At 40.8% G+C, this 25,081-nt stretch overlaps 2 protein-coding genes across 11 annotated transcripts in view; one reads left to right on the top strand and one right to left on the bottom strand.

Moving 5' to 3' along the window:
- SCYL2 (SCY1 like pseudokinase 2) overlaps positions 1 to 3,366 on the bottom strand; it is a 71,638-nt gene extending 68,272 nt beyond the window's left edge. For 4 of the 8 annotated variants that reach the window (XM_054445666.2, XM_054445667.2, XM_063646614.1 and 1 more), the window contains exon 1: positions 3,019 to 3,366. The gene's annotated coding sequence lies outside the window, so the exon portion shown is untranslated. Of the gene's footprint in view, positions 1 to 2,622 lie in introns of all 8 variants that reach the window. The other 4 variants (XM_063646615.1, XM_054445664.2, XM_054445665.2 and 1 more) reach the window with 4 other exon arrangements.
- Positions 2,513 to 25,081, top strand: part of DEPDC4 (DEP domain containing 4) — a 41,209-nt gene continuing 18,640 nt past the window's right edge. Inside the window, exons 1-9 of one of the 3 annotated variants that reach the window (XM_054445669.2) lie at positions 2,515 to 2,656; positions 6,687 to 7,083; positions 8,175 to 8,320; positions 8,816 to 8,854; positions 14,329 to 14,506; positions 16,875 to 17,101; positions 18,043 to 18,185; positions 18,277 to 18,402; positions 21,609 to 21,687. In XM_054445669.2, the coding sequence (XP_054301644.1) occupies positions 2,644 to 2,656; positions 6,687 to 7,083; positions 8,175 to 8,320; positions 8,816 to 8,854; positions 14,329 to 14,506; positions 16,875 to 17,101; positions 18,043 to 18,185; positions 18,277 to 18,402; positions 21,609 to 21,687 (1,348 nt within the window). In that variant the 5' untranslated portion in view covers positions 2,515 to 2,643. Of the gene's footprint in view, positions 2,657 to 6,686; positions 7,084 to 8,174; positions 8,321 to 8,815; positions 8,855 to 14,328; positions 14,507 to 16,874; positions 17,102 to 18,042; positions 18,186 to 18,276; positions 18,403 to 21,608; positions 21,800 to 25,081 lie in introns of those variants that run through there. The other 2 variants (XM_054445668.2, XM_063646618.1) reach the window with 2 other exon arrangements.

Here is a 25,081-nt window from a genome sequence, read left to right as displayed (position 1 = left end):
CTCACTATTCAGGCCTTCCAGCTAGAGAAGAGGGACAAGGAATAACTGGGTAGGAAATTAGACTAAATGATCACTTCCTTAAAGTCTACAGTTCTTCCTTAATTTAATAAAGTACAAAATCTCAGCCAGGCGTGGTGGCTTATGCCTGTAATCCCAGCACTCTGGGAAGCCGAGGCGGGTGGATCACGAAGGTCAGGAGATCGAGACCATCCTGGCTAACACGGTAAAACCCCTTCTCTACTAAAAATACAAAAAATTAGCCAGGCATGGTGGCGGGTGCCTGTAGTCCCAGCTACTCAGGAGGCTGAGGCAGGAGAATGTCGTGAACCCGGGAGGTGGAGCTTGCAGTGAGCCGAGATGGCGCCACTGCCCTCCAGCCTGGGCGACAGAGTGACACTCCGTCTCAAAAAAAAAAAAAAGTATAAAATCTCAAATACAATGTATGAAAACAAACTCATAAAACACAAGTGCTGTCTAAGACAGTGGTTTTCAAATTCTGGTGAACATCTAAATAACCTGGATGACTTCTTAAACCATACAGATGCCTATGTAGGATCTCAAACCTTTGGAATCGGAACCTATAAAGATGAAGTGTATCTGTATCCCGAGAAAGCTCCCTAAGTGATTCTGATGAACAGCAAAGTGTTAAAATTAAGTTATATGGTTAAGTACACACTCTTCAGTGGTAAGGAAATCTGAGTTCAAATGCCAATTCTAATATTTACTAGAACCATGACCAACTAACTACCCACCCTAACACTATTTCTAATCTATAAAAAGGGGAAAAGCTAGCTGTACCTCAAGTGACTGTTATAAGGACTAACAGTGATGATGAAGTAAAATGTTTAGTACAATTCTTGGCACACTCAGTAAGCATTAAATGAATTCATTCATTTAACAAACATTAAGCACTTACACATCAGGAGATGAGGAACGTCTAATTAATTTATTAAGTATTAATAAACATGGCAACTCTTCAATGGTGTGGTAAGAACATATAATCAGGAGCATCTATTCAAATCAGGAAAGTCTTCCCTGAAGTGAGCTGAATGATGAATAGGCATAATTGGCTAAAAAAAGAAAGGAAGGGCATTTCCAAGCAGAGGAAGTAGCATAACCAAGGCCACATACTTGAAGCAGGAGAACAAAAAAGACAGGGTGACTAGGGGAGAAAGGGAATGTCAGAAAGCACAGTGGAGATGAGTTTGGAAAGGGGACCGACTATGCAGGGCTTGTAGGGCATGTTAATGTGTTCGACTTACTTAAAAATAGTGAGAAGCCACTGAAAGATTTTAAACACTAAGACAATGTTATTAGGTCTGCATTTTGAAAAAGTCACTAAGTCTGGTTTGGAGAACTACAGGAGACCATAGTAGATGCAAGCAGACCATAATCAGCAGGCTACGGAAGTAGTCACGATGAGAGATGATGGTGGCTTGGAACAGGACTACTGTTACAGACGAAGAGCAGACAAGAGTCAAGAGATACTCAAGAGGCAAAATCAACAGGACTTCATGAGAGACTGAGTATGAGGCATGAGAGAGGAATTGTCAAACTTCAATTTCTATAGAAAGGAATGGATAGTGATGCTACCCATGGAGTTAAACACAATAAGAGGAGCTATTTTTCTTCTTGGGGTGGGGGAAGGGAGGTATATCATGAATTTCAAACATGTGAATATGAGTAGTTATTCCCAGTATCAGGGTTGATCTGTCTAGAAAGTATTCCATAGTACAGAAGTACAATGTGTCTGTATTTATTTTACTGGGTATGTATGAATCTTAGAGACAAAATAGGTTTCTGCATGTGAGTAATGTAAATCTAAAGAGAATGAAGGCCCTCACCTTCCATTAGGTTCCCTTCCTTTACACAATCCCCCAAAAGCATTCTTCATGACTACAGTTTAATGTTGCCTCAAGAAGTAATTTATATACTCAGCTGATTTCATTTTTAAATATTTTAAAAATATTTGTGCTAAAGAATAAGACAGCAAACCAAACAACAACAAACCTGCAAAGTCCAAAAGGAATCTTCAAGCACCTGACTTTCAAGCCATCACCAGAACACGATGGGGTTTTACAGTGACAGGCTGATTTGGAGCATTTTTGCTAAACTATTTATTTTTCAGAACGGAGATATACTACTTACAAAACTCATTCATAGAATCCAATGTTTTTAGAAAGTGTCATCACAAATAATTCCTGACTTTGACGTACTAAAAAATAGTTGACACCTTCTAATGAAGTCACTACAGGCATAGCGCTTTTAAGCGGCTTGTCTGGAACCTCCTCGAGTGCCTTAGAGGGTGGATTTGATAATACGGTCTCCTTAATTACGGATCACAGGTATGTGCTCAGAGTCCAAGAAGTTTTTGCAAGCTTTATCGGTCTAAACCTTCCTCCATCCGTTTTCTCCCGCTTAGAAAAACAAGACTGCAGGAGTAACCGGTGGGGTTTTTTGTCTTAACAAAATACCTGCCCCACCCACCTCACACACAATAACCTTCCATTCCAGAACTAAAGCTACTGTCAAAGAAGGACGGCGGACGGCGGGCGGCAGGGCCCTGGCTGGTGACCCAGGCTACAGGATTCCGGACCTCAGAACTGAGGGGAACTCTCTCACCCGGTCCTAGAGTAGTGTCCAATGTCCCCGAAAGGTACGACGTTCTCCACCACCGAAACCGGAGCTCTCAAGCCGGCATGGGGGGCTCTCCCTCCGGCAGCTGACTCCGATCCCGGGTCTCCCGTCGCCTCAAGGCCTCTTTCGAGGACTCGGCCCTCTCGGATCCGTTCCCCGGAGCTCGCTGCTCGCCCAGCCCCGCTTTGCGCGGGCGCCGACCGCCGATCGCCCGGCTGGCCGCCGGCAGGCCCGTCACCAGGCAACACTCACCAGCCTGGGCGGCCCTGGGAGGCCTACCCCGGGCGCGAGTCCTCCATTCCCTCCTCGCCGGCCCCGGGAGCCCAGGCGAGAGCGCGGCCGGTGAGGGAGGTCGCTCGGTGCCGGCGGCCGGTCACTTACCTCTTCCTTCTTCCAGGAGAGGCGGTGCTGGGGCTCTTCCCCCCGCCCCCCTAATAAACGCCGCCTGGCTGTTCCTGCTCTGCCTTCGTGCCTGGCCACTGACTCCAGCTTTACTCCATATCCTTCGCCGCCCCCGCGGCCGCAAACGTCGGAGCTGGAGGGAAAGGGGTGGGGAGGGGAGGGACCGGGGACGAAGAGTAAGGGAGGGGGAAAAAGACTAAAAGACCAGCCGGCCGTGGGCATGACGTCACTTCCTGCTGGTTCGGAAGAGGCGGAGCCAGGACTTCTCTCCGCCCCCGGGTGCCAGTGGGGGCGGGGCTATAGTGCCGGGGGAGGAGCCAGCGCGCTAGGTTCTGGCGGTTCTTTTGACTCCGCGGTTCCGTAGACTTGTCAGTCAGAACGAGCTTCCGGGCCCAGGGCTGAACGGGCCAAGTTCCAGGAACCGTAGAGTTGGCTTCTGCCGGAAAAGGAGGACAGGTAGCCCTGTATATCCTAGCCAAATGTGCAGTGAAGGTGGAGGGGGCCTCTGAAGGGAGCAGGCGGCTGGGACTCTGCTCCTCATTGGCCCAGGGCCCCGCCCATTTCCTAGCCCCGCCCCCTTCCTGCTCTCCCAGGCACTGGACTGGGGGACTCGGGACTGAGGCTTTTTAGGGGTTACTGTGGTGAAGTGCCCTTGGAGCGTGCAGGAAAGCATTTTTTCTCAAACTTTAATATACATACGAATCCCTAGGATCTTGTGAAAGTGCAAATTCTGTTTGAGGAGTAGGGTCTGATAATCTGCGTTTCTAATACATGTCCAGATGGCACCAATGCTGCTGGTCCCTAGGCTACACTTACAGCAACAAGGGGTTATTAAAGTACTAGAGGGCAAATTCCTTCAGCTAGAGGAGTTATTTCTTTAATCTAGCCTACTTGTTTAATGAAGGTTAGAGAGGTACACTGTCTATGGAAAACAGGCTCCACCGCTGTGTTTTCCGCCGACCCCGTCGAGTACCCTCCTGCCCACCTCCGCCCATCACTTTCTGGCCTCCCCTCCTCAGTCTCCGCTCTGCCCACAATGTCTGGGGATAAGATTTATGGAGTGATTAGATGGGTTACTTCTGTTACAGAAGGAATTTGAGGGTGGTGGATTTTTATTTCTTTCATTTTATCGTAAACATATGTATAGTTGGGCATACCTTTTGCGGTTATACATAGTCGGAGAAGAGAGCTTAAATTCTTGATTTCTACCCTCTTCCCCGTGCAAATCTAGAAAAAAAATTCTAGAAGTTCTAAGTTATTCCCTTATCATTCTTTAATTTTTTAAATTAATTTTAATTAAATTTAATTTTAATTAAAATTTTACTGGGGTACGGAAGAATGAAGAATGACTACGAACTATAGGTTTCTTTGTGGAATGATGCAATGGTCTGAAATTAGATAATAGTGATGGCTGCACAACTTTGTGAATGTACTAGAAACACTGAATTGTACACTTTAAAAGGGTGAATTTTACGGCATGTGAACTGTATCTCAGTAGTTTTTACTGTCTCCAGTTAATTAAAAAATGAATTTATATGTGCCCATTATAACAAGTCAGAAACAGAGAATAAAAAATGATGTTAACTTGACTGGGCTCGAATGAAAAACATATATTAAAAAATGAACATCCTCTTTCATCAGCCACCATTACAATCCTTCTTCCCCAAGGTTACTTGTTTGAAGTTTATTCTTCCAGATCTTTCCATTTATTTACATACATTTTTACGTAGGTTGAGAATTCATTTTTACCCAAGTAGGATAATAATATACAAGTTGTTCTGCTCAGCTCATTTTTAAAAAATTTTGTTTTGGGTTTTTCTTTTTCCCTACTTAATGATATCCTTGCGCACTATAAACATAGCTCTACTTCATTCTTTCTAATGGCTGCCTACTATTCTATAGTAAGGGCATACCATAATTTATTTAACTGTTTTTTTCAGGTAATAGACTGTTTTTTTTCCCTTGCCCAGGCTGGAGTGCAATGGCGTGATCTCAGCTCACTGCAACCTCCACCTCCTGGTTCAAGCAATTCTCCTGCCTCAGCTTCCCAAGTAGCTGGGATTACAGGCGTGTGACACCACACCCAGCTAAATTTTTTTGTGTTGTATTTTTAGTAGAGATGGGGTTTCACCATGTTGGCCAGTGTGGTCTTGAACTCCTGACCTCCACCTGCCTCAGCCTCCCAAAGTGCTGGGATTACAGGCGTGAGCCACTGCACCTGGCCAACTGTTTTTGTTTCTAATTGAGACAGGGTCTCACTCTGTTGCCCTGACTGGAGTGCAGTGGCGAGGTCACAGCTCACTGCAGCCTCGACCACCCCGGCTCAAGTGATCCTCCCACCTCAGCCTCCTGAGCAGCTGGGACTATAGGAGCATGCCACCATGCCCCACTAATTTTTTGTATTTTTTATAGAGTCTCCCTGTGTTGCCCAAGCTAGTCTTGAAATCCTGAGTTCATGTGATCCTTCTGCTTCAGCCTCCCAAAGTGCTGGGATTACAGGCATGAGCCACTGAACCTGGCTAGTAATGGACATTTTGATTGTTTTTAGGTTTTCATTATTTCTCAGCAATTTTTTTTTCTTTTTGCCCAGAGAAGTGGGATTTCTGTTATTTGGAAAGTAAGTTCAACATGTGATAAGGCAATTTTTTTTTCATTATGCAATATGTCCATGTAAGATAAGGCACATCTTTATCTAAACCACTTAATCGGGAGCAACAGTGGAAGCACTTTCTAGAGCCCAGTATCTCTACAATGTTTGGTAGTTTCACTTCATAATTTAGATAATTGGGTTATATTCAAGTATTCAACTCAAGTGGGTATGTGACCCTCTTTCATTTTGCAGCAAACTTTTTTGTTTTTTTTGAGACAGAGTCTTGCTCTGTCACCAAGGCTGGAGTGCAGTGGCGCGATTTCGGCTCACCACAACCTCCATCTCCTGGGTTGAAGAGATTCTCCTGCCTCACCCTCCCGAGTAACTGGGATTACAGGCGCATGCCACCACGCTAGGCTAATTTTTGTATTTTTAGTAGAGGCAGAGTCTCGCCGTGTTGGCCAGGCTGGTCTCGAACTCCTGACCTCAGGTGATCTGCCTGCCTCGGCCTCCCAAAGTGCTGGGATTACAAGTATGAGCCACTGTGCCTGGCCTCAGCAAACTTTTTAAACAGCTGGTTTAAACAATTAAAAAAATTGATTATTTAGTTCCTTGCCTTGATCTCCCTAATGAAGAACTTACCATTGTTCAAACGGGCAAAAAGAAAAAAGAAAAGGCAAAGAGTTTGGTGAAGCCACAACTCTGTAATAATCAATACTCAAGTGTATTTGCATTACTTTTAAATGTCCCCTAAAATAACATTCTTGAAGATTCAGTATAGCTAGTAGTTAACCATGTAATAAGGGTATATAAATTCATATAATAATGTATTTCACATCAGTAAAGCAAGTTCCTAGGTTTACTCTGTTTTTATGGGCAGACCCACATGGTGCAACTTAGTAAATATACTATAGTTTATGTAAGATGTGAGATGACACGTAAGAAGGACATTAGCAGCAGATATGCCTTCAACAAGCATAAGGTTGTCAAAACTGAAAAATTTGCATATTTTTGTATAATCTAGATTTGTTAGACATGTATATTTAATTTTTTTCAGGATGCTCTGGTCCTTTTCAAGCTGCTCAGCTATGGGATGGTATTATTCACTCTCTTCAGTTCCAAGTGGAAATAAAAAGAAGGAGGCATCATTTACAAACATACAAAGACTGTTTTACTGGTTCTGATGCTGTCGACGTGGTCTTAAGTCATCTTGTGCAAAACACGTGCCTAAGTAGCAATGACATCTCTCGTCTTAAAGGAGTTCATCTTTGCCAAGTTCTAATGAATCACAAAGTATTTGAACCAGTAGGAATGAAGAAGCTTTTCAAAAAAGAAAAGGAATTGGAATTTGAAGATTCCAACAATAGTCTCTACAGGTTTCTAGGCAATAAATCATCTTACGATTGTTGCAAAAGACAAAAGGATGCTGAGAATGAGTTCAATGAAAACTTGAGGTTAGTGTTACCTAAGATACTGTAATATATTTTATTTAGACCCTAGAAGAACTATCTTTATTGAGCTAAACTCGAATGTGTACTTTTTTTCAGAAGCCAATTAAAAAAAAATCCATGTGAAAATTAATCCACTTACGCATTTCCTCTAAAACTGGAATGATGCAATAGACTAGAATTAGATAATAGTGATGGCTGCACAACTTTGTGAATGTACTAGAAAACATTGATTTATACACTTTAAAAGGGTGACTTTTGGCCAGGCAGGGTGGCCCACACTGAGGCGAGATGGACAGATCACTTGAGGTCAGGAGTTCGAAACCATCCTGGCCAATATAGCAAATCCTCATTTCTACTAAAAATATAAAAATTAGCGGGGTGTGGTGGCAGGTGCCTGTATTCCTAGCTACTCAAGAGGCTGAGTGAGGCACAAGAATCACTTGAGCTGGGGAGGTGGAGGTTGCAGTTAGCCAAGATTGTGCCACTGTACTCCAGCCAGGGCGACACAGCAAGAATCTGTCTCAAAAAAAAAAAAAGTGAATTTTATGGGATGTGAGTTATATCGCAGTAGTTTTTACTGTTTCCAATATAGCAGCATCTGCTGCTGTAACCAAAAATATATATTATTCCTTTTCCTTTACAATATTTTGTTTTCCTTAGAGCAAATACAGTTTTGTTTTCTGTTTTGCTTAGTTGTTGAAGACATTATCACATAAGTTTTTCAGAGTTTATACCAGGAAAAACTATGTCTTCTAAGAAATGGATATGCTTTCTAATTTTGAAAAATGACTTAGCCAATGTACTAAAAGCCAAGGTTTTCTGGAAACTCAGAACAAAAATTTTCTATTCCATCGTAACAACTATGTTAACCTTAGAATTAGCATATAAGCTTTTCTTCTTTATTAAGAATTCTAATTTGTCCTCTTTTGGTGATAATCTATTAAATGAATTATTTGCATCTTTAATTATAAGCTGCCTGAAATCCTTTTTGGAAATAGAGAATGTATGAATAAATTTTAATACATTAATTTAAATATATATTTGAAATTTTGGTTCTGTGTATAATGAAAAGAGCCACGTATTATTTTTAACAGACCAGAATATGAAGTGATTTCAAATCCTCTAGCACAAGAGATTGGTGAGGAAAGAATTGAGGAACTTATTCATACAATAAATGGAAATCCAGCTTTATGTCCAAATATCACAGTTCAGAAACCTTTTCTCCGGCTTTCAAAAGAAGGTAATTTGTTTTCATTATTTTTTCAGAACATGGTAAGGAAGAACTAACTTCTTTTTAACAGGTTCTTATAAGCAGTTTCAAGGTCATGGCAAAATAGAGCAGAAAGTACAGTTCCCACATACCCCTTGCTTCCACTCACACACAACCTTCCCCATTATCAACATCCTGCAACCAAGTGGTGCATTTGTTATAATCAATGAATCTACATTGATAGCTCATTTTCACCCAAAGCCCATAGTTTACATTAAGGCTCAGTCTTGGTGTTGTACATTCTATGGGTTTGTACAAATTTTTGATGCCATATTATCTGTCATTATAGTATCATACAGAATAGTTTCACTGCCCTAAACATTCTCTGTGCTTTACCTACTCATTCCTCCCTTCTCTCTAACCTTAGGCAACCACTAATATTTTTACTGTTTCTAAGAACTGACGTTTTAAATGTGATTTAAGTAGTGTATTAGTGTGTTGACTCCCTCCTTCTCTTCCCTGTAGGAGTTTCCTTCTACACAGCAATTACATCAGATAAGACAGGTGAGGCAATATACATCTAATAACACTTAATTCATTTTTTACAATGACCGTGACCAGATTAACTGGAGGTGCTATAGTCTGCACTGCAAGTGAAAACATACGGACTCACCACAGTCCTTAGTATTTGTACTGCAAGACCATCTTCTTATGAGTGTATCCTTTGTCCATTGTATAAACTCCTCCCATACATCTTCCTACTCTTTCCCTTTCTCAGAACAAACTAGCTAAACTACCTGTTGCACCACTCCTCTTTACTATTTACTTCATCTACTTTTGTTTTTCTCCTTAAAATGCCACTAATGGCAGATAAAAGAGCACCATAGCCAGGGCAGTTAGGAGAGATACATACAAAATTCATTAATGGTCCTTTACTCAATTTGGTCAAACCATGACAGAAGCAAGACTAGCTATGACTTGCACACTGGAGGAGTATGATTTATCAACAATAGTTAACATTGGCATGATAAAGGAAATACGGGGTGCCCAAAGAAAGGGTGTAGAATTGAGAAGAGGAACTAAAAGAGAACTCTTTTTTTTTTTTTTTCTGAGATGGAGTCTCGCTCTGTTGCCCAGGCTGGAGTGCACTGGTGTGATCTTGGGTCACTCCAACCTCTGCCTCCCGGGTTCAAGTGATTCTCCTGCCTCAGCCTCCAGAGTAGCTGGGACTATAGGCGCCCTCCACCACCCCCGGCTAATTTTTGTATTTTTTAGTAGACACGGGGTTTCACCATGTTGGCCAGGCTGGTCTGGAACTCCTGACCTCAAGTAATCCACCCACCTCGGCCTCCCAAAGTGCTGGGATTACAGGCGTGAGCCACCTCGGCTGGCCATTGAGACACAGTTTCACTCTTTCGCCCAGGCAGAAGTGCAGTGGCATGATCTCAGCTCACTGCAAACTCTGCCTCCCAGGTTCAAGCAAGTCTTGTGCCTCAGCCTCCTGAGTAGTTGGAACTATAGGCGTGTGCCACCATGCCTGGCTAATTTTTTATTTATTTATTTATTTTTTGTATTATTAGTAGAGATGAGGGTTCGCCATATTGGCCAAACTGGTCTTGAACTCCTGACCTCAAGTTATCCACCCGCCTTGGCCTCCCAAAGTGCTGGGATTATAGGTGTGAGCCACCGTGCCTGGCCGTAAGAGAACTCTGATGAAGACTAATATTTAAAGGGCAAGCAGCAGAGTCCCCCAAAAGTACAGTTTTTATCTATTACAAATGAAAAAATAACTTTTCCCATTATTTTTTCTTGAGGTCATGACGTACCTCTAGAAATTTCTAACTAAAAGTTGATATGACTTATCAGTAAAGGCCAGGGCACAGTGGCTCACGCCTGTAATCCCAGCACTTTGAGAGTCCAAGGCGGGTGGATCACCTGAGGTCAGGAGTTCAAGATCAGCCTGGACAACATGATGAAACCCCATCTCTACTAAAAATACAAAAATTAGCCAGGTGTCGTGGTGCGTGTCTATAATCCCAGCTACTCTGGAGGCTGAGGCATGAGAATCACTTGAACCCGGGAGGCAGAGGTTGCAGTAAATGGAGATTGCGCCTTTGCACTCCAGCCTGGGCAACAAGAGCAAAACTCTGTCTCAAAAAAAAAAAATTTATAGGTAATAATAAGAATAATTTCCACTTATTTTGGACCTTTCTCTGTGCTAAGCAATTTGTTATGCATTTTATATTTATTATCCATGATTTTACAGTAGCCTGTAAAGTGAAGGGTAAAACTTGCATTTTATAGTTAGGGAAACAGAATCAGAAGGATCACGTTTAAAAAAAAAAAAAAAGACATAGGAGGGAATGAAAGCTGTCACTCTAATGTGGGTTTTTAAAAGTATTATCCTTACCCTTGTTTTATAGGCACATAATGTAACCATTCAAATAGCTGTTCTAGTTTTGTTACAAAAAAATAGCAGTTCCCCACCCTCTCATTCCCTCCTCCCCAGACACAGCCATTTACAACTCATATCTCTAAATGGCATGCTTATATTGTTACTTTATGATTTTTCAGTTTTAGGCACATCCGTTAATTTTCTAAAAGGGAAAATGGGGATTTGTGTCTCTTTCCCTGCTTGTATCTATCTTACGAATACTTCCCCATGCACCCATCTTTTAATATAATTAGATTACTTTGATTAGAGCAATACAGCATGTTTACATTATTTTGTCCAAAAGAGCTATTCAGAGTTGAGGTATGTAATAAACCATCTGTTGCTATAACCAAAAATATATATTATTCCTTTTCCTTTACAACGTTTTGTTTTCCTTAGACCAAATACATTTTTGTTTTCTGTTTTGCTTGGTTTTTTACATTCATACACATTTTCACCTACAAACACTCCAACACTTATCCAAATCACCTGCTGGCACGCTCAGGCGTATCAGGTATTTTATCAAGTTCATCTTCTTGGGGAAATCCCCTTCCTAAGGTTTCTCATGTCTCAATCATGGACTGGCTGCCCTCTATACTTGGTGCATGGTTGTCATCCTGGTGTCTGCCTTTACCGTGATCATGGGGATTACCTTTGCCTGTTATATTGTAGATCTCCTATGTCCTGTCTTCTGTGCCTTTTCTTGTTTACTGCTGATTTTAGTGGCATACATTTTCTAGTAGTTGCCTGAGAAAGGGTACATGGGATATATATATATATATTTTTTTTTGGGGGGGGGGACAGATTTTTGCTCTGTCGCCCAGGCTGGAGTGCGGTGGTGCGATCTCGGCTCACCGCAACCTCCACCTCCTGGGTTCAAGTGATTCTTATGCCTCAGCCTCCCAAGTAGCTGGGATTACAGGCACACACCATGACACACAGCTAATTTTTATGTTTTTAGTAGAGTCAGGGTTTCACCATGTTGGTCAGGCTGGTCTCGAACTTTTGGCCTCGAGCAATCTGCCCACCGCAACCTCCCAAAGTGCTGGGATTACAGACGTGAACCACCGCACCTGGCCTGAGATAATTTTTTTTGTTTGTATTTCTGAAATTTTCTTTATTCTAGCCTCTTATTTGATTGACAGAATTCTAGGTGGAAATAATTTCTCAAATAATTGTAAAGGTATTTCCCCATTGCCTTCTAGCTTCTTGTGTTGGTGTTGCAAAGCCTTGGCTGTGATATGAAGGAAAGAAAAAAGACTAAAGCCATTCTGATTAATGACACTTTGTATCTGATTTGTTCCCCATCTCCACCCCAAAACTTAAGAGTCTTCTCTTTGTTCCACACTTTCTGAAATTGTAAAGTAATATACTTTAAGGTAAATCTATTTTTACTTACTGGGCTGTTGCAATCTAGAATTTTTTTTTTTTATTTCTTTGGCGATTTTCCCCATTTCTCCCTAACTCTACCTTCTCTGTTCTAATTCCGATCTCTTATTCAGATATTGGACCTTCTTAACTAGTCCTCTAATTTGTATATATTTTTCTCTCTTATTATTCATGTTTTTGGGATTTTTTTGTTTTACCTACTAGGAAGTATCTTCAAATGTATCCTCCAGTTTTCTTATTGATACCTAAAAACACTTTTCCTTTTTTTCTTCTTTTTTTACTTTTTCCTAAAATCACTTTTAAGTTCTCAGAATTTCCTTTCTTGTGGCATCCTGTTTTTGTTTTATAGTTGCTTGTTTTGGTTACTTTTATATCTCTGGCACTTAGAACAGGAGTTTGAGACTGCAGTGAGCTGTGATCATGTTATGGCACTCCAGCCTGGATGACAGAGCAAGACCCTATCTATCTGTCTATCAATACATTTTAGAATTTCACATGAAATCTTGCGCTTTTATACATTAATTTTCTTCAAAGTACTCTATAACCAAGCAAATCATGGCTGTGGGCCAAATTTAGTCCACAGGCCACTGGCTTGGGAGCTCTGCAAGAAACTTACTATAACTGTTGCTTTTGTGATTTTGTTAAATAAAAGGAAAACCAGGCTGGTCCAAGTGCAATGGTGTTTACAACTAATTGATAACAACCAGTTACAGATTTCTTTGTTCCTTCTCCACTTCCACTGCTTCTCTTGACTAGCCTTAAAAAATAAAAAATAGGTCGGGCACAGTGGCTCACGTCTGTAATCTCAGCACTTTGGGAGGCCAAGGCAGGCAGATCACCTGAGGTTGGGAGTTCAAGACCAGCCAGACCAACATGGAGAAACCCCGTCTCTACTAAAAACACAAAATTAGCTGGGTGTGGTGGTGCATGCCTGCAATCCCAGCTACTCGGTAGGCTGAGGCAGGAGAACTGCCTGAACCCGGGAGGCAGAGGCTGTGGTGTGCCATTGCACTCCAGCCTGGGCAACAAGAGCAAAACTCCATCTCAAAAATAAATAAATAAATAAAAACAGGCCAGGCACAGTGGCTCACGCCTGTAATCCCAGCACTTTGGGAGGCCAAGGCTGGTGGATCACTTGAGGTCAGAAGTTTGAGACCAGCCTGGCCAACATGGTGAAACCCTGTCTCTACTAAAAATACAAAAATTAGTCCAGCGTGGTGGTGCACGCCTGTAGTCCCAGCTACTCTGGAGGATGAGGCAGGAGAATCACTTCAGCGGGGAGATGGAGGTTGCAGTGAGCCGAGATTGCACCACTGCACTCCCGCCTGGGCAGAGAGACACTCTGTCTCAAAAAGTAAGTAAATAAATAAAAATAAAAATAAAGGAAAAACAAAGTATTATGATGATGGTTAGGGTGATGAAAAACTTAACAGGAACTTAACAGGAATGACTGGAAATCCAAGATAAAATCAGCCTAATACTGTATTTTAGTTTAAAAACAATGAACTGGCCTGGCGCAGTGACTCACGCCTGTAATCCCAGCACTTTGGGAGGCCGAGGCGGGCGGATCACTAGGTCAGGAGATCGAGACCATCCTAGCTAACACGGTGAAACCCCATCTCTGCTAAAAACACGAAAAATTAGCCGGGCATGGTGGTGGGTGCCTGTAGTCCCAGCCACTCAGGAGGCTGAGGCAGGAGAATGGCGTGAACCTGGGAGGCGGAGCTTGCAGTGAGCAGAGATCACGCCACTACACTCGAGCCTGGGCAACAAAGCGAGACTCCATCTCAAAAAAAAAAAAAAACCACACACAAAACAAACAAACAAAAAACAATGAACTACAATTATCTATGTTGCTATAAATAGATAAATAATTAGTAATCTCATATTCTCTCAGATGTGTAATATAAGTTATAAGCATGACTAGTAGTTTTTTATATTTAGAATTAATGTTGGCCATAAGAGCTAGATAATATATCTTTATAATCAGCATAACAGAAAATAAAATTAATATGGCTCATAACTCTGATGTTTAAGATCAATCTTGAAAAATCATAATATAACAAATGTAAATTATCTAAGCATTAAATTAACCCATTATATTACTACTGAACTGGTTTTGCTTTTGTATTATTTAGAAATAGAACGATTTTATAATATTAGTTGAATGTGTATGTTTTATTTACCAATCTTGATCACTGCATTACTTTTCAAGATGTTTGGAAAGAACAAACATTATTATGTCTTCTTCAATTGATTCACCTTCCATTCTTGGACAATATTTTGGAGCCTCCAGTTAAAACACAAAATTTTCAGTTAAACAAAGAGGAAGATCTTGTTATCACTAACACTTGCCTAGACAGAGAACTTATTCCAAGCTTATGTCCACCTGAGTAAGTGACCATTTTTATTGTCAAGTAATTTATAAACAGTTTTTTTTCACATATTTGCCCTTGGTATTTTAAGATGTGAGAAAATATTCATGTTATAAGCTGATACTATCTCTCTTTTATAAATTATCATTATGAATCCTCATTTGATCTAATAAAGCCACTGGTCATGACCTATAAGATCATTGGAAATCAGAGTGGTTTGGTTCATACGAATTCGTTTGTATGTCAATCATCTTCTCCCTGCACCATCCAAAATTCTGTCATTTCCATTTTATTACCCTAAATAATGTAACCATCCCAGTTTCTACCAGCTTATTTATCCCTGCCCTAAAAGAATCCATAGTCTAGAAGGGGGAGACATACATGAGAGAAAAAATTATAGTCTGAAAGATAAGCCGTATCATAAAATCAGCCTAATTTATAGATAAGAGATTAAAGGAACCCTGAATGAGGCTCCTTTCCCTTTTACTCCCAACCCCAAGCTATTTCTCACTTCTGAATAAAGCAGCTGCTGGAAACTATAGGCATTAGACCTTGAGTACTGTTGGGATTCCAGCAGGGAGAACTGATGGAGAACTGCTTCCTCCCATGTGAGCCAAACAAGAAAAGATTAGACACCAAGGCTGAGGACCAGAAAACTTCAGATCTTGTGAAGAGGTTAGTGATCAGAGACCTCTGGACCCTTTTAGTCAACTATGGTCCTGTTTGTACATGGCAGATTTCTCTTATTCGCTGTAGGCCAAGAAAGACCCAAACAAAGGGCTGAGTCTTCCTGCCCTTGAGTCAGGGATGGTATAGGGACACCAGAAAAGAAACAGGATTTCTGCAGGTGCCTCTTCAGGAAACTCACAGCAGCCAGTCTGCCTTAAAAAGCTTCCAGGCAAAAAGGGCAGGTTATCTGTAAGAGAAAAGCAATCAAACTGTCATTAGTCTTTTCATCTGCAATACTAGGATCTGCAATACTAGGACAATCTAGTATTTTTCATCCGCAATACTAGGACAATGAATCACACATATTAGGCAAGATGTACTAATCATCTGTCAGGAGAAAAAAAGAGAAAGGAGGAAAGAAGGGCCAAAGGGCCTGTAATCCCAGCAACTTGGGAGGCTAAGGCAAGAAGATTGCTTGAGGCCAGGAATTCAAGACCAGCATGGGCTGTTAGTGAGACCCTGTCTCTCTAAAAAAAAAATTAAAAATGAGCTAGGCAAGACAGCGCATGTCTATAGTCCCAGCTGCTCAAGAAGCTGAGGTGAAAGGATCACTTGAGCCCAGGAGTTGGAAGTTAGAGTGAGCTATGACTATGTCACTGCACTCTAGCTGGGTGACATAGCAAGACTGTCTGTCATATTTAAAAAAGAAGAAAGAGAGGGAAGGAGGGAGGGAGAAAGAAAGGAAGGAAAGGAGAGAGGGAGGGAGAGAGGAAGGAAAGAAAGATATTTGAGGATTTTGAAGAATTCAGGCCAGGCACAGGGGCCCACACCTATAATCCTAGCACTTTGGAAGCCCAAGGCAGATGGATCGCTTGAGTCCAGAAGTTTGAGACCAGCCTGAGCAACCATAGCAAAACCCCGTCTCTATACAAAATACAAAAATTAGCCAGGCGTGATGGTGCATGCCTATAGTCCTAGCTGCTCGGGAGACTGAAGTGAGAGGATTGCTTGAGCCCAGGAGGCAGAGGCTGCAGTGACTGAGATCATGCCAGTGTACTCCAGCCTGGGCAACTGAGTAAGACGCTGCCTCAAAAAAAAAAAAAAAAAAAAAAAGTCAGAAAAAAGGGACATACCATTAACGGAAATTACAATACATACTAACCTATCTTGGCAAAACCTGGGGGTTGGGAGGGCAGCAGATATGGAAAAGGGAGAAATAAAGGCCTTCCAAAGGAGTCACCGGAGGGCAGGGGAGTGACAGGACCCTAAATTTCTTATCTTATTGGGGTGGGCAAATAAGAAAGGGAAAACAATGTGTGGTGGGGTAAACAGTTCATCTGGGTTGGGGAAATATTTGGTATCTTATTTTCAAATAATAATAGAACCATATGCATCTCATCAGAGCAGGAAAAGGGAGGGGAACTACTAACAAAATTAGATATAAATAATGAAGGGTTCATTAAAAATTATTTTAACTTCTTGAAAATAAAGGTCCATAAAGGTATGGTGGTATTCAGTAAGGAATACAGCCATTTCCTCTCATACAGTCCTTCACTCATCCAGCGAAATGTGTTGAAATTCTTCTCCCAAAAAATAATTTCTTCTTCAGATTTATCTAGCTTAAATAAGCCAGATTTTATCAGGTTTTATCAAATAGTGCTTTAGTTAAATGGAAATATTAACCATTGCTTTATTTTGGTTTGCATTTTCCCTCTAGGATCGATAACTGGCTTAATGCAGCAATTGAATGCTTGGAGTATTTCCCTGACCAGTTAATAGTTACAGTTAGTCAGCAGTTAATGCAAAACAGAAATGAAGAGACAAGATTGAACAGTCAGAAGAAGATACTCTTTGATGTCATAGCAAAATACTATGCTCAAGAGAGAGATTGCGTATTAACTGATGAGTATTTTTATATTCATTCAGGAATTATTGAACTTTTAGGTAAGACAGGATGTTTCATTTTAATTTTTGGTGTAATAAAACATTTTAAAATATACAAGTTGAAATAGAAAATTGTGTATACTATATGAGTATTACATTTTAATATTTTTCTTCTATGATGTCAGGGTACTTCAAGAAGTCTTGTTTTACTTCACTACTATTGCCTACCTTGTAAATTGTATTATCAAATGTAACTAATATAGTATAGTACATAAATCTAAGGCAGTACATCACAGGGACATTCTAAGAAACATGATATAGCCGGGAGCGATGGCTCACACCTGTAATCCCAGCACTTTGGGAGGCCAAGGCGGTGGGTCACCTGAGGTCAGGAGTTCGAGACCAGCCTGGCCAACATGGTGAAACCCTGTCTCTACTAAAAATACCAAAAATTAGCCAGGTGTAGTGGCGGGCGCCTGTAGTCCCAGCTACTCAGGAGGCTGAGGCAGGAGAATGGCGTGGACTCGGGAGGCGGAGATTGTAGTGAGCCGAGATCGCACCACTGCACTCCAGCCTGGGCAACAGAGTGAGACTCCGTCTCAAAAAAAAAAGAAAGAAACATATGTTATAGTACAAGGATTTAAGAACCGAGGTACCTAGAAATACTAACTTCTGAGTTATTAATTTGATGACCTTTTAGCAAAATAAAAATTGAGTGACATAATATGTCATTTTTTAGCTATGTAAGTGGCCATATAATTTCATGTTAAAAACAAAATACTGTTTGATAATGCTGGATATAGCTACATTGCATATTACATAGAATTATATAGATAATTTCCTGTGTGTTTGAAATATTCCATAATAAAAAATTTTAATTGTAGAAAAGAACCTGCAAACTAATACTACATTGTAGCATTTTAATTGACTACTAAGTAAATACTTACTATACTCTCCATTTTTCATCCTATGCTTTGTTTTCTTTGTAACCCATATAACAGAAAATGAGAAAAGAGCAGAAGCACTTGAAGCAATACAACTATATCTAAGATTGCTGTTGCTGAACATTAGAGAAGAATTACGACGGCTACTTACTTTTATGGCAATGGCATCAGAGCCCAATGCCTACAAGTTGCAAAAACAGGTGAAAAATTTTGCAATAAGTTTTACCATTTTTTTTTGCTATTTTTTCCCCTAAAAACCATTTATGCTAATGTTAATCTTTCTGTTTACAGTATGATAATAAAACAGTGGTCCTGAAAACTCTTGCCAAATCAGTTTTGCAAGCCAAGTCATTATTAAAAGTGCGGGCAGAACAACTGATCTGGTTTCTACTGGAGTACCACTCTGAGCTCTTCAAGGTATCTCTGGCATTTTGCCTGGGCACATTTATTACTAAGCTGCTTGTGTCAAGCAGAAAAGCAAATCATTCACTTAGTAAATAATTTACCAAGTACCTATAATGTGCAAAGTTTAAAGAAATGCTGACTCCCAACACCCACAAAAGAGAAGGAAGCAGACTTAAAACCGTTTTGTTGGCTGGGCACAGTGGCTCATACTTGTAATCCCAGCACTTTGGGAGACTGAGGCACGTGGATCACTAGAGCCTAGGAGTTTGAGACCAGCCTGGGAAACATAGCAAAACCCCATCTATACGGAAAAATAACAGGCCGGGCACAGTGGCTCACGCCTGTAATCCCAGCACTTTAGGAGGCCCAGGTGGGTGGACTCAGCTGAGGTCAGGAGTTCGAGACCAGCCTGGCCAACATGGCAAAACCCCGTGTCTACTAAAAATACAAAAATTAGCCAGGTGTGGTGGTGCGTGCCTGTAATCCCAGCTACTCAGGAGGCTGAGGCAGGAGAATCGCTTGAACCTGGGAGGCGGAGGTTGCAGTGAACCAAGACTGCGCCACTGCACCCCAGCCTGGGCAACAGAGCAAGACTCCGCCTCAAAAAAAAAAAAAAGCCAGGTGTGGTGGCACACACCTGTGGTCCCAGCTACTAGGGAGGCTGAGGTGGGAGGGTCAGTTGAGCCCATGAGGTTGAGGCTGCAGTTAGCCGTGATCATGCCGTTGCACTCCAGCCTGGGTGACAGAGTAAGACCCTGTCTCAAAACAAAACAAAACACTTAGGAGTAGCAGTAGCATTAGTAAAACATGGTCATATTCTTATTTTGAAACGTTTTTGAAATAGATTTTTTTTTAGCCTATTATATTTTAGTACCAGACAATAGTATGAATACTTTTAATGGTGTTATTTCTCCAAAGCCTCTATAAAGAATTCCCTTTCTTCTGTTTTCTGGCTTAAAAATGTGTCTAGCTGGGCACAGTGATACATGCCTTTAACCCCAGCTACTCTGGAGGCTGGGGTGGGATGACTTGAGCCCAGGAGTTTGCAACTGGCCTGTGCAACATTGCAAGACCCCATTTTATTTTTAAAAATTTTTTTGTCTCATGTCATAATACAACATATTGATCCAAATTTTGTAACAGTTCTGTGACCTTAACTGAAATTTTTTTTCCATTATTTACAAGAAAAAGGTGGTACTAAGTATATACAATGGAGGCAGTCCCCATTAACATTAAACGTTAAAAAATGTTTCATTCATGAATTTTGAATGAAACATATTTTAAAAGGTCATTTGTAAGTCAGTTGTTAGGTACTCTACACCTAGTTTTTCATCCAAATAAATAAATAACAGATGGTAGTAAGGGCCCAGGTTATGTAAATGTTTTATGCTACAGTCACTAAAGTAAAATTCTCATAGGTAGTTTTTCTCATATGTAGTTTACCTGCTAAAATGGGTCCCAGATTTCAACTAGCAATTTAGAAAGAACACTTCTCTCCTCTCTCCTCTTCTGTACTACTCAGCCTCTCTCTGCTTTCTTCTTTCTCACTCTACCCCCTCCTCTACATAAATGAATCTGCCTCTTTCCTACACATGGTACAGACATTAGGAAGAATTTTTTTTCCTCTTTCTACCTCCCGCTTCATGTTCAAACTAGCAGTGTCATAAGGAAACATACTGGTTCAAGCCAGGTGCAGTGGCTCATGCCTGTAATCCCAGCATTTTGGGGGCCAAGGCAGGTGGATCACTGGAAGTCAGGAGTTCGAGACCAGCCTGGCCAACATGGTGAAACCCAGTCTCTACTAAAAATACAAAAAAATTAGCCAGGTGTGGTGGCGGGCACCTGTAATCCCAGCTACTTGGGAGGCAGAGGCAGGAGAATCGCTTGAACCCGGGAGGCGGAGGCTGCAGTGAGCCAAGATCGCACCACTGCACTCCGGCCTGGGCAACAGCACAAGACTCCATCTAAAAAAACAGAAACATACTGGTTCAAATTTTGTACCAGGCCACAAATGGAGAAAAGGAACTTGACATGGGCTGGAGGAAGTGGGGATATGGGAATCAGGAAGCAGGGAGAAGGGCCCTGATGGTTGGTTTCTAGAGATTAGAGGCTGACGTATTTCAGGGAGGCTGAGGTGGGGATATTTATGATAGGGGCTCTCGAACATGCCACGCTTTTTCCTGTTACAGGGCTGTCCCTGTGCTGTCTACCTTTGGCCACTGTTTTCACTCTAGCTTCTTTCTCTGCTTTGTTTTCATAGTGGCACTTATCACTTCCTGAGATTATATGTATTATGTATTTGCCTATTTTTGTTGTTATTGTTAAATTGTCTTTCTCTCCTATGAGAATGTAACTTCCCATAAATTCGGGAACTTGATCTACTCATTCGTCACCTGTAACAGTACCTGGCACATAACAATCACTCACTCAATTTTTATTGAATGACAGAATGAAGTAACGGGGACAGCATCATGGCTGGAAAGTGGCAGGACAAGTAGAAGCTAATGAAAAGGTAGCCTGCGAGCCGGGATGAAGGAGCTATCTAGACATGAGCTTTGGGATTGGTAGGGCTAGGGCATGCCCTCTGTGACAGTATTAGTCAATGGATTATCTCTCCAGATACATGTAGTAGTCTGGGATTACCTTTGGTATAACCAAATTAGAAAAGGAATGTATACCTATTTTGTTTGGGGGTTTTTGTTGTTATTATTAGAGACGGGATCTTGCTGTGTTGCCCAGACTGGTCTTGAACTTCTGGACTCAAGTGATCCTCCCACTTCACCCTCCCAAAGTACTGGGATTACAGGTGTGAGCCACCACGCCTGGCCTATTTGCCTATTTTAGGAGGATAATTTTAATGTATTTTAGAGCTACTATTTACATATGGACTGTGTAATTACAATGTAATGTTATTTAAATAAATGCTGTAATTAAAGTACAAATAATTTTTATTGTTATAGGAGAACATTTCACTAATGATGGGTTAACCTGTTTTTAAATATAGTACATACATGAAAGCAGAAAATAAGATTTTAAGAGTGCTAAAAAAATTTCAAGAATTTATAATTCAGAGGCCTTCTACCACCCACCCTTTCCACTCATCTACAATCCTGTCCCTCTACTCATTGGTCAAAAATATTGAGATGTTTTTCTTTCTATGTTGAAATGCTGGCTAGAAAAAATCATATTAAATATTTGAAAATACCTGTTTTGTGTAGACACCAGTTACTTTATTGGATCTGGTTAGTAAGAAACTTAAGAAGCTTCTACATGGAGAAGATGCGGATGCCATATCAGGTGTGGATTCCAGCTTGTTCCTCCTTTATCGTTAAGTGACTGTTGTGGCCAAATGAGTTGGGAAGGCATCAAAGATGAGTATGTAATAAATATATGTAAAATGTTGTAAAAAGTGGTTACAGGAAGGTTATTTTTTAGTATCTCCAGGGCAAGTTCTTCTCTAGTTCTTTTTTGAAACCCATTATTTACCTTTTCTACTAAGAAGGCAGGAACCTTCTGTCTCTCACTGCTGCTCCCAATTCTCACCTCCTCTTCAATTATCACCCACGTGCCTGCTTCTTTGCTCCTGTGCTCTCTGTTGTGTCTTCTGACTCTCTCAGATTCTTTTTCTTGTTTTTCATCCTCTCTCCCTTGCCCGCTTCTTTTCTAGGGGAAGGATCAAATTTTATAGAGGAGTAGCCTGGCCCCCAGTTGAATAGACTCCATGATTCTTTTCATTCAGTGTCTTTAGGCTATTGATCTTATTCTTTAACTTATAATTGTTTAAAACTATAACGTATTTTTAATCCAAGTTTATTAAGATTGTCATGCAGGAAACAAAATAGCCTAATAGGTATATCTGTGAATGCCAGCACCAAATTGTCTGGGCAAGTCATTTAACCCCTTTTTGCCTCCGTTTCCTCAACTACGAAATGGGAATGATAATATCTATTTCTTTGTGCAGTTAAATATTTAATATTTATGCTATTAATACGATATTAAATATTCTATTAATATATAATGCTGGTTGTAATTAATTATGATTAATATATCTGAATTAATATGACAGCTGACACATATACTGAGCCCTACTATGTGTCAGAAACTGTGTTGAAGATTCATATAGACTTATGAAATTATTTAATCTTCACAATAATCTGTGTAGGCATATTAATATTATTATTATTTGATTTTATAGGGGAGGTAGCTGAAGCTTAGAGAGGTTATGTAACTTGGTGAACTAGAAAGATCTTTGACTTTTTTTCTTTAAAAAAATGTTTCAAGGGTTGTGGCAGGGGAAAAATGATCCAAAGGCATTATTAATTGTTGGAAAGAACATTTACAGAGGAGGGCATAAGTGTACTTGCTTGAATTACTTGGAATTTCTCAGCTAATAGATGCTATTTTCTCTCATTCTCTTCTTTGAATACAGAGTATATGGCAACAAGTATGTTGCCACATGCATCCTATTTGCTGTAATTAAACAATGATACTAATGAAGTATTCTGAAACTAGTACTTAGAATCTTTTGGATTAATTTAATCTTATCTGGCTAATTTCAAAGCAAACATTAATTGGCTGCCATTACTGCATTATCTTTTCACATTCAACTTTTCATTACTTTTGAGGAAAATAGAAAGATTGTCAGCATTTTACTCTTTATTTCTATTCAACAATATATGCTAGGCTGGGCGCGGTGGCTCATGCCTGTAATCCCAGCACTTTGTGAGGCCGAGGCGGGCAGATCACCTGAGGTTAGGACTTCGAGACCAGCCTGGCCAATGTGGTAAAACTCCGTCTCTACTAAAAATACTAAAAGTAGCCAGGTGTGGTGGTTCATGCCTGTAATCCAAGCTACTTGGGAGGCTGAGGCAGAATCACTTGAACCCAGGAGGCAGAGGTTGCAGTGAGCCAAGATCGTGCCACTGCACTCCAGCCTGGGTGACAGAGCAAGACGCTGTCTCAAAACAAAAACAAAAACAAATACACTAAGGGGAGATTATAAATATAAGTGTTTTGCACAATGCCATGTGCTACAAGCACTTGGAAAGTAAAGAGTTTTCTGATAATATTTTTCCCTAAATAGCTTACCTATTTTATCTCTTCTTGAAGCTTATCTCTTACTCAGTAAACCTGTCAGAGTATATCAGTAAACAACTTTAAATTTTTAAATTGCCTCCATGCTTTGTGTTGTATGCTTTTTTCTCTGTAACTTACTTGAAATTTCTTTTCTTTTCTTTTCTTTTTTTCTGAGACAGAGTCTCACTCTGTCGCCCAGGCTGGAGTGCAATGGCGCATCTCGGCTCACTGCAACCTCCGCCTCCTGGGTTCAAGTGATTCTCCTGCCTCAGCCTCCCAAGTAGCTGGGAATACAGGCAAGCACCACCATGCCCAGCTAATTTTTATATTTTTAGGTAGAGACAGGGTTTCCTCATGTTGGCCAGGCTGGTCTCGAACTCCTGACCTCAAGTGATCCGCCCGCCTTGGCCTTCCAAAGTGCTGGGATTGCAGGCATGAGCCACCGTGCCTGGCCTGATTACTTGAAATTCATAAGTATTGATTTAAAATGCTTCTGACAGCCAGGATTTGTCTGTCCATCTATTCATTCAGTTATTCACTTAATATTTTTTGAATCTCTACAGTTGTGCCAGAACTTGTATAAGCACCACAAAACACAAAGATGTATAAGATAATGCCCCTGCTTGCAATAAACTCACATTCTAACATTCAAAATGACTAGCACATAGTAGATGTTCAATAAACATCTGTTGACTAAATTCAGTGAAAGAGTTGATGAATGAGAGACAGCTGTATCAATGAATCATAAAAATCTGACAGGGATATGTTCAAGCCAGAGGAGATTACAGAAGCTTGGAGGAGGATTACCTGACCACCTAGTCTGAGGGAATCAAAGCTTGTAGAAGAGATAATGCATAATAGGAGTCTTAAAGAATAGGAGCTTAAAGAATTAGAAGAGTGTGAGCAAAAATAGGTAAGCACTAGAAACAGCAGTCAGGCACAAGGCAAAACAAAATGAAACAAAAATGACAAAAAAAAAAAAAAAAAACCCAGGCGTGGTGGCATATGCCTGTGGTCCTAGCTGCTTGGGAGGTAGATGTGGGAGGATTGCTTGAGCTCAGTAAGTCAAGGCTGCAGTGAGCCTTGATCATGCCACTGCACTCAGCCTGGGTGACAGAGTGAGATTCTGTCTCAGAAAACCAAAAAAATTTAAAAATAAAAATAAATAAGTAAAAAGAAACTGCTGCCAAGGAGATAGCAGAAATTGAAACTAGAGAGATGGATAGGTATCATCTTACGAAGGGCCATATTTAGCTACCAAGTCTCTAGGCAGTTGGAAAGGCATTAAAAATTATTTTTAAGGAAGTGATACGACCAGATTTGTATTTTAGATAAAAAGTGCTGGCAGCAGTGTAGAGAATGGATTGACCTGGAGGACTGGAAGCAGTCCTGGTTGGGAGACTACTATGACAACACACTGAGAAATTATGTAGGCCTGTACAATGCACAGGCGTGAGGGATGAAGAGGAAGGAACAGTTTGAGAAATATTTAGGAGGTAAAATTGGCAACAATTGATTTCACTTGTGGGTTAGGAAGAAAAGTGACTCGGTGGGACACAGTGGCTCATGCCTGTAATCCCAGCACTGGGAGGCTGAGGCAGGCAGATCACTTGAG

This window comes from Pongo pygmaeus, chromosome 10 (genome assembly GCF_028885625.2).
Source record: "Pongo pygmaeus isolate AG05252 chromosome 10, NHGRI_mPonPyg2-v2.0_pri, whole genome shotgun sequence".
NCBI lineage: Eukaryota > Metazoa > Chordata > Mammalia > Primates > Hominidae > Pongo > Pongo pygmaeus.
The sequence above is the reverse complement of the archived record's forward strand: the minus strand, read 5'-3'. Positions and strand labels throughout refer to the sequence as shown.